Here is a 15,334-nt window from a genome sequence, read left to right on the forward strand (position 1 = left end):
ACACCTCTTTCTTTCTTTCTTTCTTTCTTTCTTTCTTTCTTTTCTTTTTTTTGGCTCATATGACTACATCTATATTTAATGCTTTTCTGGTGAGAGTGATACCACCCTAGTACTAGTAGTCTCACTCTAGGAGTACCACGGGTTGGGGGGTACAGCGGAAGTATATATCCGAGCGGAGCAATCCTTCTGATTGAATGGGTGAAGTTCAATGATTGCATAGTGCTTACAATATAATCTATCAGAGGGGCCAATTATTGAAATCATTACTATTATCACAATTATCAAGTCAAGCGAGATGTAGTATGCTCTTCTTTCCGCCTCGCAGTGGCTAATTCAATGATTCGGAGTAGAGCATGCAGCGCACAGCTATCCCTTCCGAGTACTAGTCATCGATAGAACGTAAAAACTGGCTTATATACTACTCGAGAATTCTCCGCGGCGTACAGACCGGAGCAATTACTAGGATTCACAGCTTAGCGAACATAATCCGCTACTACTTAAGAGAAAAAATCATTGAAGATAGTCCATAACATTTTATCATTACTAGCGAGCCCATTACACCCCCCTTAATGAGCAGCAACAACACCCGCCTCATTAGCCTGAGAGCTAATCAACTTCTTATAAGCATTGACAGTGCCATCGAACTTATGCACCGTACCGTTATCACAAACCCAGAGACTAGTGCAAACGTTCTGCAGCATCGTAACATCGTGAGAGACCATCACCACACCACCCTCGAAGTTCTGCAGCGCCTCGGACAGCGCATCCATACCCTCAATATCCAGATGGTTAGACGGTTCGTCCAGAACCAGGATGTGGGGGTTCGTCAACGACAGACAAGCAAAGGCGACACGGGACTTCTGACCTCCGGACAGGAGCTCCATGCGCTGGAGACCCGTCATACCGGTGATACCGAAGGCACCGAGGTGTCTGCGGTATTCTTCGTCTGTCTTTCCGGGGTAGGTCTTGGCCATGAAGCTGACGGCGCTGGTGGTCAGGTCCAAAGCGTCGACGTGATGTTGGGCGAAGAAACCGACGCGCAGGCGGGCGTGTTGCGAGAGGAGACCCTTTGTCGGTTGGAGTTGGCCGGTGAGGAGCTTCAGCACGGTAGTCTTACCGGCACCGTTGGGACCAACGATACCAATACGCGAATCGAGTTGTACGTCGAGGTCCACGTTGCGGAGGAGGGGACGGTCGGGGGTGTATCCGAAGGCGATGTCGGACATTTGGACGATGGGGGGAGAGAGTTTCTCGACCTCGGGGAACTTGAAGTGCACGACGTAGTCGCTCTCGGGAGCTTCCAGGATAGGCATTCTCTCGAGCTTCTTGATACGGGATTGGGCTTCGGAGGACTTTGCGGCGTTGTAGCGGAACTTGTCAATGAAGGCTTGGAGATGGGCACGCTCGGCCATTTGTTTTTCGTATTCACGCTTGGCGTTCTTCTTGCGCTCTTCCTTGGTGGCGTAGAAGGAGTCGAAGTTGGCGCCCTTGTAGTAGTCGAGACGCTCGGAGTGCTGGTGGATGATGTCGGTGGCGACTTCGTTGAGGAATGCTCGATCGTGAGAAACGACCAGGATGGAACTGGGGTATGTTTGGAGGTAGTTGGAAAGGAAGGTAATGGATGGCACGTCCAACATGTTGGACGGTTCGTCCAGCAGGAGGAGATCGGGTTCGCAGAATAGGGCTCGGGCAAGAGCCAATCTCATACGCCAACCTCCGGAGAAGGTCTTCGTCGCGAATTGCTGTCTCTCGGGCGAGAAACCGAGACCAGCCAGGATACTGGCGGCGCGGGACTCGGCCTTGTCGGATTCCATTTCGGCGAGTTTGGAGTGGATGTCGTTCAGTGTGATGTCGAGACCCTCGCGCTCGTGGTCCAGACGGGCGGCATCCTTGGAGGTGTCTGCCATGGAGGATCGCTCTGCTTCAATGTCGGCCAGCTGCTTGGTGATCTTCTCCAGGTCGGCAAGGAGGCGTTTGCGCCATACGTCGGCGTCAAGGACGGCCTGGAGAGCGGGTGTGTCGTCTCCTGTGATTTCCTGCTCGACGTGAAGAATGGAGATGTGGCTGGGAATGGCGACTTCTCTGCGACTGAGTGCACGCAACAGCGTAGACTTTCCGATACCGTTCTGACCGACGAGACCGTAGCGACGACCATACGCCAGGGTAAGGGAAGCGTCTGTCAAGATACGGTGACCACCGACGGAAATGTCGATGCTGTCCACCTTGATGTCCTTGCTCTTGGACTGGGAGTCCGAGCCCAGTTGAAGAGGGTTGACAGCCATGAAGAACTCTTCGTAAGACATAGTACTGTCGGGCTGGTTGAGGAGACGGGATGATTCGTATTGCACCGTCTTCATCTGCTTCTTCTCCTGCTTGGCACGAATCTTGCGTTCGGCCTTCTCGAGCTTCTTGCGGTCGACCTTAGACTCGACCTTTCTGGCATTAGCCGACTCCAGATCGACGTTACCTCCGGCCAGACCCAGAGTAGAAGACATGTTGCGTTGGGAGCCGACATTGATGGCCTGGTCGAGCTTCTTGGCGGCAAAGGGCATCTGGCGACGCTCGGCGTCGACTCCATCAGCGGCACTCAACGAGGAGATGAACTTTTCGACCAAGTTGCGGATGGCCTGTTCATTCTCGGAGGTGAAGTCACCCGATGCGGAGACGAGGAGCTCGGTGACCATATCGGCCGCTTCGGCCAGTGGTGACGGAGCGTTGGCATCTTCAACATAGGCCTTGGAGGCATGGGTCAGGTACCCCACGGAGTACTCTGATACCACGCGGTCGAGACCGGGGATCTGTGCTTGGAGTTCCGACTCCATTGTGGACAGTTGAGCGTGGATCACCCTGGATTGAGCGGGGGGAAATGGACCCGGGTTGGGACACTTGTCGCTGGGATGGAGGCGAAAGGTGCCAACTCCGTGCAGATACAGGGTTCTAGATGATGCAGGGATATAAGCAACACTAGTACGTGTCCACTGCAATCCAGACGATATTTAATCGTGTTTCTACTGATATCTAAATGGATACCCACGGGCCTCCGTCATGTGTTGTAAAATTAGAGTTTTCCCGACCCCGGCGCCCCACGGGCACGTGATCATGGGGTATATACATTGTTTCTTAAGGAGTGGACATTTTCAGTTCACTCTTGTGGATTCAATATGTATTAGCATGCAGAGACTTTCCTGGGCGAAATATTTACTCGGGCGCCATCAGCCCAGACTGGAAGCTCAGCAGCGGATGGTCAGCGAGACTCTCCCAGAACCCAATCTCAAAGTCTAAGGATTCCTGATAAGGAAAGCTGGACCATTCAATAAGGTTCGGACTGCGGGGTGTCATGTCTGACACAGGGTGCATGGGCTCAGAAGTGACTGAATCCAGGAAGCTCTGGATCGTTTGCATGGCCTTGGACATTAGCTCATAGTTGGGTTCTTGAGGCCGAATGATCGATCCGGCTTGAATCTCCGCAGCGAGGATTGTCAGGTGCTGGAGTGTTCGGGGTCGTGTTATACGGGGCATGCTGGGAGTGGCACGCTCGTTGAGAAGAGCCAGTAGGAGGATTCCCGCAGCGGGGAGACAGTGATAGGCGACCTGCTCAAATTACAGTTACCTCAAGGCTACAGTACCAGCTGGGCAGAGAATTAAACACATACCTTCCACAGGAGACATGTTCCCGAGTTTGTAAGTTGGTCACGCAGGAGAACCATGTCCACTGCGACTGAGAGGATCTGTTCGGCGATGTCCACAAGTGTGGGATCTGGCTCAGTAGGGATACTTAGCAGAAGGAGATTCAGCAGGAAGAGCGCGTGCAAGTGATTCAGCTGCACTGAGCCAATAAAGTCGCGTTCGAAGGTGCTCAGAGTACTGTCTCTGAGATTGTTGCGGAACTGAAAATGCGCAGGCAGTGAAGAGTAATTCTTTTCAGCCCGAGCTTTTATATCGCTGGTATCGTCAGCAAACACACGAGTTCGCTTTATTGCAAAGTAAACCTACGCTACCCGTTGATAGAAAAGTTCCATGTCACTTGGCCGGCTTCTCTGCAAGTTGAGTATGTCCTCTTTAACCCCAGCGCACAATGCAGTCCATCGAGTCTCAGCCATATAGCTCGCTTTAGTCGACGGGTCCCAGCTAAAAGGATCATTGATCTCATTATCCAGCTTTTCAGAGGAGATAAACCAAATGTCATCGGGAAGCGGACTTGATGGAATCTGGAAATAGCAGAACTGTCTATTCATGCGAGGCGGTCGACCGACAAAGATGGCAACATTTTTGTCCGCCGAATACACGCGCGCGAAGACAGCCTTGCGTAGCTCGGTCAAGAAGCGAGGTGTATCGGGCTTTTCATCCAGGTTCTCATGGTAGCCTAGAGCATATATTGAGGATATAACATCTCCGAGCTTTCGCCATGAATAGTAGCCTGGACGTAATTAGCTCTTCATAAATGAGGCGCATTCACCTGCGAAACGTACTATGGTCCCCGTCTACATGGGAATGCACGATGAAGTTCTCATACTGTAAGCAGACTTGAAGGTCATTCAAACAGTCGAGGGATATAGTAATTTCCAGAGCATAGTCCGCTAATCTCGTGCATAGCTTTCTAAGGCTATACTTCTTCTCCTCGGTCGTATACAGCGACGGGAAGAACTGGATATCCATAGTGGCGCGAACCACAGCTGACAGGAAGATCGCGAGTGTTTCCCATCGCATATTCTGATTAATGAACTGAGCACAGAAATCGGAAAATTTAGAGTGCTGAGAGTATCTAAGCGGCTGGGAAGAATTAGTGAGAAGAGATTTCGCATATAATAGATGCCAATCTTCGTTTGTTGATGAGGGTGGTAGGGGAATGTTATCAACACATTGATCAACCATAGCCCCCATAATCGCAAGATTCGTTCCCCTTGCCCGCCACAGCTTTACTAGCTCTTTCATAGCAGGCAAGGAAAACCTCGTCAGGAGCATTTTGAGGGCATCTGTACATCGCTGGACGACGAGATCATCGTCAGGCGGGAAAAGAGATGCTGTCCACGAAGCGGTGTTAGGGCTCAAAGGAGATGTAGCACTTTGACTATCTGATGAAGTTATATGTTTGAATATGGCGACATGGCTGGACGACCCAAGATATCCTGGGTTGGGATATCTATTTCCTCCTGCATGAGGTGGAGATGATGCTGGGGGTGATGGGTCTGGAGAGCTAAAAGTGGTCACACCCAATGGGGTGATTAGGTCTTAGCCGATGTATACTTGAAAGGTACAAATGATTAGGAACACCATACTGATGATAAGATCTATGCTCTGTCACCGCATTGCTAGTCTTTCGTCTTTTGAACGGCGCACTCCTGTAGATACAAAGACCTGGTCGGTTGCCATCCCTACACCGATTGCAGACTGGCTGTTGATGATCGCACGCAAGCTTGGACCTTCTGCAAGGCTCACATGCGGCTAATCTAGTTGCCATTGTAATCGCAGATAATATGGTGCAATTACTGCATTGACACCCTCGAGGGTGGACCGGCGAGTACGGAGAGGCGTGGGTAGCGTTATCGGAGTCTCGGAGCGGGGTAAATGAGTAGGCCGAGACATAATACTTCCCCGATAGAAGAGACAATTAAAAGGCTCAAGCTGGTCTTGCTCGAGTAATTACTTTGGTCACTACATAAGTGGGGCTCTGTAAACTTGCAATTGATACTACTAACATTCATTGGCAGGCTTGGTCGGTCACTGCGAATATATTACTATATGAACCATATAGTGGGCCGCATTAAATTCATATTAATTCTACTCCCAGTGAGGCTACTGAAGCACATACATCTAGCACTATAGTTAGTCAAACAAATTAAAGACCGGTTAGAACTCTCCAAAGTAGACATAATAGAAAAGCGCGATAAGCGTAAGACAACGAGACCCGGAGAGATCGGAGTGTTCGAGTACATCACTCCGATCTCTCCGCCATCAAGATAAGTGATGTCTTGTCTTTCCCAGAATTATAAGAGAAGACAAGAACCCTTCACATCATGAAGTACATTTTGAAAACCCTCTAGACAATATCTTCAACCTCATAATGACGCGCCTACAGTCCACTGAAATCAAAGCCCTTCGTGCTGCGGCGCCCCCTCTCCCTCTCATTCCTGCCCCAGCCGTCTCCTCCGATGAGTACAAATCACCATACAACCGTACAAAATCACCAGCAAAAAGATTCGACCACCATTTCAGCCTCGAAAGCCGGAACTTCACCGGGTCAGCGTTGAAAAAGGGCTCCAGCCCAAGCGGCCCGCGCAAGATCATATCCTTGGGAACGGGTCGACCAACAGCGGACTATTATCCTTGGAAATCTATAACCTTGAATGAGCCTCCAAGTAAAGCTACACCAAAACCCAATCCACAACTACCAAAAGGACAGGAACAATGCCACTCAGCGCACACCATATCCAAACAAGGTGCAACATACAACCTCTCAATCGCAATGAACTACTGCCTCGCAAACGGATCAGCACACTTACTCCGATTCATCACGGAGCACGTTGAGCTCGTTCACAATCCCCCTTATGCAGACTGGGCAACGTTCCTCTCTTGTGGAGCGACTGCCGCGACGGAGGTGGCGTTTCGCATCTTCTGTAATCGCGGGGACACCATTCTAGCGGAGCAATACACGTACCCCGGAACGCTGGAAAGTGCTGCGTTGAATGGGGTTAACGTCCAGGGGATTCAGATGGATGCGGATGGCTTGCGACCTGATGTCTTGGATGAGGTACTTTCCTCTTGGGATGATGCTCAGTCTCCCAGGCCGCGCGTGCTGTATACTATCCCAACGGGTCAGAATCCGACAGGAGTTAGCCAATCGCTGGAAAGGCGCAGAGCTATCTATGATATTGCAGAGAAACATGACCTTGTAATCATCGAGGATGATCCGTACTATTTCCTGAGGATGGGTCCTTACCGAGATACTCATGGAAAAAATGGTGCTGAGGCTAACCAATCTGCCTCTGATAACGAAGCCGCTCAGATCTACCATTCCGAGTCCATCCCCTCCTACCTCACCCTCGACACATCCGGCCGCGTGGTACGCCTCGATTCGGCATCCAAGATCATCGCTCCCGGATTACGTGCAGGCTGGGTCACTGCACCTAGGCAAATCATCGATAAGTTCACCGCATACCAGGAACTAAGCACTCTAGCTGTTAGCGGCCCCTCCCAGCTAATGCTGTGGCATCTGCTCGATGAGAACTGGGGGCATGATGGATTCACCGCGTGGCTTGTTCACCTCTCGCGAGAGTATCGATGGCGGCGGGATGTGCTTCTTGATGCTTGCAACAAGTACTTGCCCAGGGAGGCTGTGCAGTGGAATAAACCGGAATTCGGCATGTTTTTGTGGGTTAAAGTTGACTGGACACGGCATCCTCGGCTTAAGGGCTTGTCTGAGTTGTCGCTGGAGGAGGTTGGTGCGCAGATAGTTGGGTTGGAGGAGAGAATCGTTGCTAAGGCTTTGGAGAAGGGAGTGCTTGTGACTAAGGGGTCGCTGTTCGCTTCGAATCATGAACAAAATGGCCATCTGCATTTTAGGATGACGTTCGCGGCTGCGGAGGAGGGGGATCTGAAGGAGGGGGTGAGGTTGTTTGCGGAGGCTGTGAGGGAGGATTTTGGGCTATGAATCTAAGTATATTGATGAATGTCTGAGAAGGCATTGTCAAATGTATTCTATGTGTCTTAAATATCGGCACCTAGTTCGAGGGTGCGCTTCATGAGTTAGGGCTTCGTCAGACGGTAGGGCTTGCACGCCAGGTGAGCGCCGGATGGCTAATTTGGGGTTTGTATTAGGAGAGTTCTATGTAGCAGCAAATGATAGCAGGGCTAAAGATGACCGTGATGCCTTCATTATTAGAGGCGAATTACGAAATCGGAGAGAAGCAAGTAGATTATCGGCCAAAGAGCTAGCTGAGCGCAAGACTGTCCCACTGTGTGTGGCCAATGCATTCTAGTGGTATCTTTCAGAGCATGTAAAATGATACTACTACCCAGAAATTCTCGTTTTTTCTAGGATCCTTATATTGGGTTGGGACGCAAAGAGTTCGCCGTTTGTCGTGTCATGAGCGTCGTAGCAATCGTAAAGGTATCAGCCCTTCCACCCAGAAAGGGAAAAAGGCAGCTTTCTATGGAAAGGCAGATTGGAGCGAAAAAACAAGCAGACATAGAGGAAGTCGTGTCGTGATGTGAGATAGTGTGGACAGAAGGAAGGTTCGAGTATTGTCTGGCCGCGACAACGGCCGAGAACGAACGCAATGCTCAATATTCCATGAGGTAGGAGCGAGGTAATTAGGCTACCAGAATTGGGAATCCTTAGAGCCCAATGATGGGAGATTATAGTCGTTCAGCCCAGTAAGGTCTTCCGGGAATTCTGGTGCCTGAATCTTGCTCTTTGCTCCAGATACATCACATGCAATAATGAGATTCGTTTCACCGGGTACATTCTTTGCTCCGATATATGTGCGTCTCATAAAGTCCATCAACGACGTGAGCGCCTTTATTTGCGTTTCCTCAGAAGCCTGTTGGGTGTGCCGGAGTAATTCTGCAAACAGTGCGGGCATGTAATAAAGAATTACAGCTTGTTCACCTTCCAGACCGCTGTGATTAAGCTCTTTGATGAGTTCAGCTCTATGATTATCTGGGAGGCCGAGAAGGGCCTTGCGGAAGCGTTCTGCCAAGTCGATATCTGCTACCCTGCCCATTGCATACAAACGCAAGAGGGCCCGATCTTGCTTTTCGTCTGTTGACAACTCTGGATAACCCTTGTCAGATAAGATACGGCCTCGATTTTTTAAGACTTCATTGTAGGCTTCCTGAATAGTGATCTCTTTGGATATGACGCGCTTCAGGATCTTATAAGTAAGTAGAAATGATTGGCAGACTGGTTCAATCATCCGGACTGAACCACAAGCATCAACATGCGCCCCTGCGCCAGCCACGTCGAACATGATCTCAAGATATTTCAAATCAAAGGCGCTTTCCTGGCCTCGAAGATCTTGGAGACACTGCAGGCTCCCTGGAACATTCTCACCTTGGGCTAGCTGTGGGATATTGAGCTTGGCACCAAGTCTCACTCCTCTAATTACATCATCACGTTGAGGAGGCGGCAGTAAATCCAATGGAGAGGGAGACTCGATGATGTTCATTTCAAGGGCCCTTTCGAGAACTGTATCGTGATTCATTTCCTCGTCTGATGGAGTCTTGACTTGAGCTCGCACCTCTTTAGCTAGCTTATCGTCTTTACCCACGTCACCTATGACCAGAGCCACAATCAAGGCCATCAGCCAACCCGGCTCTTTTCGGAACCGGTCAATGAAATTGCGAAATTCCTCAAAAGTCTTTATCTTTAACTTTATGGGTCCTTTTTGATGGCAAGTAAAGGTGTGATAATCCCCAACGAGCAGCCATCGCACCGCAAGAACATTAGTCAAGGTTCGATTCACCTCTGAGTAATCTTCGCCGTTGAAAAGATACCGGGAGGGGGTGAGATTATGATCATTTTCATCGCGTTTTCCCTGAACGCCTGCCCGGGTTAGTAATCCTTGGGGATGCGCATCATCTCCCTCAATATTTTGTTCGACATTCTTGAGTCTGTCGATCACCGGTTCAAATTGTTGATACAGGAGATCAACCAGTCGTTCGTCACTAAGTGATTCGAACTTTCCCCTGTCAATCACTTCTTTCAACGATGTATAGGATGCCATATTTGTGCTGCAGATATTGCGAAGCCTGACGATGAGGCGCGCTAGAAACGGTAATGGCGATGAAAATTGTGAGTTTTTATTATTGCGAGGAGGCCGCACAGTTTGCTGAGGTGATGTTGGTGTTGGCATTGTGGATGGAAGTGGAACGCGCCCCAATTAAATAGTAGGCCTTGCCGTCCCTCGCAGCAGGAATGTCCTCCACTCTTATACCGTTCCCGCCCGCGTGCACCGCCTCACACGCTAGGAGAGTTCTTCCTTGACTGGAACACTTGTTTATGTCTTGGAAGATGCCGTGCAGTTCGTATCTGCTCCTCGGCGAGTAACTGCTTCGTGTGCGGTGAAATTTCTCTGTCTCAAAGTCGCTATCTCCCTAGTTTATGATGTCTGGATCGGATTTTTGATGGGTATATGGTCATGGGGCTCTGGCGGCAACTGGCCGCATCATAGGAACCAACTGACTGACAAACTAGCTAGTTTAGATCGGTCTTAGCAGTCGATCCTGGTGGGAAAACGCTGCCAGGGACAACAGACTTGAAGTTCGATCTCCGCTGACCCACATCCACAAGCGTGAGGCTGGGGAGTGTGTTCAGCACGAGACACGAGGATGAGCCGGGTGAAACGAACCAGGAGGTAGACTAAAAAGCAAAGAACCGTTTTTGTCAAGGAGTTCAGCTGACGAGCCGCGCCCGATACCCGATTGGGAACTTTGAGATAATCAATCGCGGTGGCTGAAGCTGAGTGTATCTTTGTAAGAGGACAGAGTCATTTGTTAACGTTAGTAGGTAAAGAATTCCCCGAAGCCTTTAGTAGTACATCGTATGTAACAACCCACCTTTGGAGTACTCCATCGGCTGTGATGACAATTAACGATCTGTCAGATTCCTTCAGACAAATGGCTCAATACGTGTCACTGCATCTGCGATCAGCCAGTCAAATATGTGTCGCTTTGGTATTTGTCCACCTTTGTTCAACTTGCTGTGTTTCTTGTGTTGGGAATCCCTAGATGGAATCGGCACGTGCCATGATCATTCTAGACTGCCTCTTGTCGATTACCTGCTCACGGGATCAGAGATGTTAGACAATGGCATAGCCCGCCTTACCGTCTTAAGCCTCCCGTAGTTTTAGTGAGATACGCATCATAGTAATCTACTACCACAGACCCCTCCATTTTCATAAGGAAGTTGACATCATATTCGCTCTAAAAGCTTATTCTTTTATCTCGCTATTTATACATCAAGAGTCATTTCCAACAACCCTTTACAGCCTCTTCAGGACATCATCCAAAACCTCCTGGGTAGTAGCCTTACCACCCATGTCAGGAGAAAGGAACTTGGCCTCATCGAGGTTGGCATCAACAGCAGTGTAGATCTTGGCAGCGGCGGTCTCCTCGCCCAAGAACTCCAGCATCAGGGCAACACTGCGCAGAGTGGCAATGGGGTTGGCAATACCCTTGCCCTCAATATCGGGGGCACTGCCGTGGCAGGGCTCACCGATAGCGAAGCCATCACCAACGTTAGCGCTAGGAACCAGTCCCAGACTGCCAACCAGGGCAGCGGCACCATCCGACAGAATGTCACCGTACAAGTTGGGGGCGACAATGACGTCGTAGTATTCGGGCTGACGGAAGAGCTTGTAAACCATGGAGTCGACAATCTGCTCCTCAACCTGGACGGAGGAGAAGCGGTCGGCGGAGAGGGCCTTGCGGGCGGTCTCACGGAAGAGACCGTCGGTCTGGGAGAGAACGTTGGACTTGTGGGTGATGGTCACCATGGGCTCGGTGCGGAGACCAGCGATACCAGCAACACTGCGGATCTTCTGGCGACGGAGGGCGATTTCACCGGCAATGGTGGAGATGCGGGAGGAAGCGTTCTCGGAGATACGCTTAATAGCCTCGGCAACCTTGCCATTGGGGGTCTCCTTGGTCTGCTCCTCCTTGACGTAAAGATCCTCAGTGTTCTCACGCACGATCACCAGGTCAATGGGCTTGCCGTCGGTGCTGCCGGCGGTGGTCTTGACGGGGCGGACGTTGGCGTACAGGTCGAGCTTCTTGCGGAGGGCGACGATAGGGGAGGAGTAGCCGGCGACCTTGGTGCTGGGGGAGCTGTGGAGAAACTGGTTAGAAGGGGATTGAGTGATAGACGAGGACGAGGATATCAGTGTAGCACCCACCTGACGGCTCCGAACAGGGCACCATCACATTCCTTCTTGAGGATCTCGACAGTCTTATCGGGGAGAGCGCTACCGGTGCGCTTGAAGGTGTCGAAACCCGCATCGAGGTCGACGAAGCTGAACTTGAGGTTCAGGGAGGAGGGGAGAGACTCCAGAACCTTCCGGCCGGCCTGATGAAGAGAGTTTCATTAGAATTGGTGTTTCTAAAGTGAGCTATTCGCTGGGGTGACTCACCGGAATGACCTCTCGGCCGATGCCGTCACCGGGGATGAGACCTGCATGAGGGAAGATGTCAGCAACTAGACGGGCGCAGAGAGATATTAAGAGATATAGAGGAGCAATTGACCTATGCGAAGCGTCCTAGCAGCAGCAGCCATTGTGAATACCTTGCTAAAGGGGATGTAAGAAAGAGAGTTCCTGCTGGCTGGAGAAAAACATCCGCTTAACGGACGCCGTGATCGGAGGATTCCCGCTAGTCTAGCCCCATCCGCGGGGATGCACGTGATGCGCACCGACCACATATGCGTAAGTGGCGGGTTTGTCTTTCCGTATCACACTATATCGGAGTGTTGTCGGAGTACTCCATAGGATGCTGCTATCATCACACAGCCTATATTACTATGGCGTTAAGCTGGACTTTCTGCTACTAAGGCCAATGTAAATATGGCGGTAATGGGTCTTTGGTTTTATTCTTGAAACCGTGTTATTGTGACCCAATACAAGCGCATATCAATAAATATGTCCTTGACTAGCATATCACTCCTACGGAGATACTTCGAAGTCGCTTCGCTCCGAACAATATGATGGAACAACATGTATCTTCGACATGGCATACACCTAACAGTAGTACCACTAAGTATCTACAGTCGACTCCCCTTCCTCTCTCGCTTCGTATCAACCGGCAACTTGATACACTCCATCCATTTCTCCGACAACGCCAACCCACCCCTCTCCGACTTCTGGCTATCATACTCCTCCCAAAACTTCTTCTCCTCCATATACCTCTTCTCCTGCTCCACCAACCAGTCTGAAACCACTCTTGCCGTCTCACCCACCTCTTCAAGGGAAACCGTATGCGATGCCCCTTTCACAACCTCATCCCGAGCCATCCCTGCCCGAACACCCCCACTACCTCCAAGCCCAGTGCCAACACGTAACAGTTTATCATCTCTGCGTGCACCGGGGGTATTGATATGACTTTTCTCTCCCCAAACAAATAGAACTGATGGCCGAACATACGGCAAAAACTCGAAAGCGAGACTTGTCCAAGGACAGGTCGTAACGTAGCTGGGATGGTTGTTGGTGCCTTCTTTGGCTGATGTAGCTAGGTCTGGGCTGAGGAAGCGCTCAGCACTATTACTACTCATATCCTTATTAGTATCAACTTCATATGGCGTGATGTTAAAGCGCAGATATGTCCATGCTTCTTGAGCTTTGGTTGTTGTCAATGTCACTGAGTTTGGTGTCACTTTCGGGTTTGACGTCTCTCCGTTAGAGGACGGGGGATCAAGCGGGTACAAAGCCGTCGGGACAGGCCGGAGACCATGTTCAATGTATTTTGCGACCGCACGAGAATCCCATCTGCGCCAGAAAGGGCTACTCCGGATGTGCTTTTCAGCTTCGGACTGGGACGGCCAGAGGTCGGGGCGGGTGCTGGCCCAGAGGGCAGGGCTGCGGCCACCTGGCTTGCTGGGGCTTTCGAATTGGATCATGGGGTCGAGGAAGATGAGGGTGTGGAAGAGACGGGGGTGAATGAGGGATAAGTGGACGCTGGATTGTTGGTCAGACGGTCATTCTTTGGTAGTAGGGAAGTAAAAGGAAAGGTGCTTAAGGTAGTGGGTGGGATGCGTACAATGACGAACAGCTGAAACTGTGTGCTACTCCTACAATTGGAGGTTGGATTTGGTCTTGAAAATGAGTGACCATTGAGAGGAGGTCTCTGGAATGGTCGAACCAATTTGCTAGGAGAGAATCATCAGACTGTTTAAAAATTCGAGAACAGTGCCAGTAACTCACGGTCATCACCCAGTTTGTCTTCATTTAAGACTCCACTGGCGCCTTGATTTGCGCAGTCTGCGAACCAAATGGTCTTGATCCTCACCTTGCTCGTTGCAAGAAGGTCGTCCCATAGAGGCTCGTAGCACTCCTGTAGGAGTATTAGTATGCTTTGTCCAGCAGGTAGACTTCGGTGTATTCTGATAGCACGCCTCCTGACCTTGGGAATCCCATTTGCATGTCCCGCGATAATTGTAATATCATCCGGTGCAGGATGGGAATTATTGAGAGGAACATATTGTTTGATTGCTAATTGTAGATTTTGACCACTTTTGACTCCATGGTGATATTCCCGGAGAGAGGGACATTGAATGGTGTGCTCGATAACTCGAAAGTGAGATGTGCTCATGGTTGCAACTCAGGCTTCATGTATGGAATCAAACGAAGAATAGTTTCTCGAATGCAATAGAAAATGAGTGGGAGTGGGATTTAATAGTGTAAGCAACGTTTCGTGGCTGGCCAACTCATTGTAGCTTACTGTATAGTGCTTATTCCAAGCCGCACAACTAGCCAGTACTAACCAGTAGATAGGGCTCACGCTCAAAGTGGCGTAGGTTGTTCGTATCTTAGTGTGTAAATAGCAGGCTAGCTAATTGGCTAGTCCGCTTAACTGTTAGACTAGGTACTACAGTAAGCCAGTGAATGAAATTTCTGAGAATGTGCTGGCCTGATCACAGCCGATTAACTAATGCCTCTCAGCACAATATTGTTTCTTTCCTATACACCATGTATCCATATGATGATCGGCATACAGAGGATTAGAATGTCCTATTCATATGTAACCCAAACAGCAGACCTTGGATATTCAGGTATACCATATTATCAGTCAAAATATAAAGCTAACAGCCCGATTGGCCTTAAAGAAGACTATTGAATTGCAGACCCATGGAACGAATCGTTTAAGCAATAAGATGTTTAACCGACGTTAGAGCTTCTCTATACTCGGATACAGCTTGATAGTAGGATCGTCCCGTTTGTGATCTATGATATCCTATATGAAGCACTCTGCTGATGATTCCTTCGTCTAATTAAGCTGTAAATCTAGAGCCTCTGGGCATAAGATTAAAAAAATAGCTCATCTTTATTAACCACCACATATTCGATCTGGTAGATGGCTAGTTGTATCCCAAAGGAAATCATCATTTCATCATAACGAGAGAAATCAGTTTTGACCAGTCGAGCGTACTCTCAATAACTACCAAAACCGTCTAGTCTGAATTATCCCATCCATATGTTGGCGCCCTCGATGAGTTCGAATTGGTTGTAACCGTGCAGTTTTCTTTGCTGCAGATTTCTTAGAACACTGCTGTCTCGAGCTTGGAAGGTTGATCAAATTGATTGCAGGGACTGACCAAACGAACAAGATTGACTGGCCACCAAATGAA

The 15,334-nt window shown here is 49.8% G+C and overlaps 6 protein-coding genes across 6 annotated transcripts; 1 reads left to right on the top strand and 5 right to left on the bottom strand.

Moving 5' to 3' along the window:
• Positions 1-566: 566 nt before the first annotated feature.
• Positions 567-2,822, bottom strand: AtWU_02112 (putative AAA family ATPase GCN20; the record flags this gene model as incomplete). Its single annotated transcript, XM_035497226.1, has 1 exon — positions 567-2,822. One exon carries the CDS (start codon positions 2,820-2,822, stop codon positions 567-569), a length of 2,256 nt encoding a protein of 751 aa, XP_035353119.1.
• A 376-nt stretch (positions 2,823-3,198) lies between these two features.
• Positions 3,199-4,707, bottom strand: AtWU_02113 (fungal specific transcription factor domain-containing protein; the record flags this gene model as incomplete). The annotated part of the gene is made up of 4 exons (XM_035497227.1): positions 3,199-3,591; positions 3,654-3,942; positions 3,994-4,417; positions 4,470-4,707. 4 exons carry the CDS (start codon positions 4,705-4,707, stop codon positions 3,199-3,201), a joined length of 1,344 nt encoding a protein of 447 aa, XP_035353120.1.
• Positions 4,708-6,061: 1,354 nt separating this feature from the next.
• On the top strand, positions 6,062-7,648 carry AtWU_02114 (aminotransferase-like domain-containing protein; the record flags this gene model as incomplete). The annotated part of the gene is made up of 1 exon (XM_035497228.1): positions 6,062-7,648. The coding sequence occupies one exon, from the start codon at positions 6,062-6,064 to the stop codon at positions 7,646-7,648; it is 1,587 nt and encodes a 528-aa protein (XP_035353121.1).
• Positions 7,649-8,315: 667 nt separating this feature from the next.
• On the bottom strand, positions 8,316-9,854 carry AtWU_02115 (uncharacterized protein; the record flags this gene model as incomplete). The annotated part of the gene is made up of 1 exon (XM_035497229.1): positions 8,316-9,854. The coding sequence occupies one exon, from the start codon at positions 9,852-9,854 to the stop codon at positions 8,316-8,318; it is 1,539 nt and encodes a 512-aa protein (XP_035353122.1).
• Positions 9,855-10,982: 1,128 nt separating this feature from the next.
• lysB (homoisocitrate dehydrogenase lysB) lies at positions 10,983-12,271 on the bottom strand (the record flags this gene model as incomplete). The annotated part of the gene is made up of 4 exons (XM_035497230.1): positions 10,983-11,826; positions 11,895-12,064; positions 12,129-12,169; positions 12,241-12,271. The coding sequence occupies 4 exons, from the start codon at positions 12,269-12,271 to the stop codon at positions 10,983-10,985; spliced, it is 1,086 nt and encodes a 361-aa protein (XP_035353123.1).
• A 483-nt stretch (positions 12,272-12,754) lies between these two features.
• Positions 12,755-14,298, bottom strand: AtWU_02117 (toxin biosynthesis protein; the record flags this gene model as incomplete). Its single annotated transcript, XM_035497231.1, has 4 exons — positions 12,755-13,664; positions 13,747-13,855; positions 13,911-14,040; positions 14,110-14,298. 4 exons carry the CDS (start codon positions 14,296-14,298, stop codon positions 12,755-12,757), a joined length of 1,338 nt encoding a protein of 445 aa, XP_035353124.1.
• Positions 14,299-15,334: the final 1,036 nt, after the last annotated feature.

Source organism: Aspergillus tubingensis (genome assembly GCF_013340325.1).
Source record: "Aspergillus tubingensis WU-2223L DNA, scaffold_3, whole genome shotgun sequence".
NCBI lineage: Eukaryota > Fungi > Ascomycota > Eurotiomycetes > Eurotiales > Aspergillaceae > Aspergillus > Aspergillus tubingensis.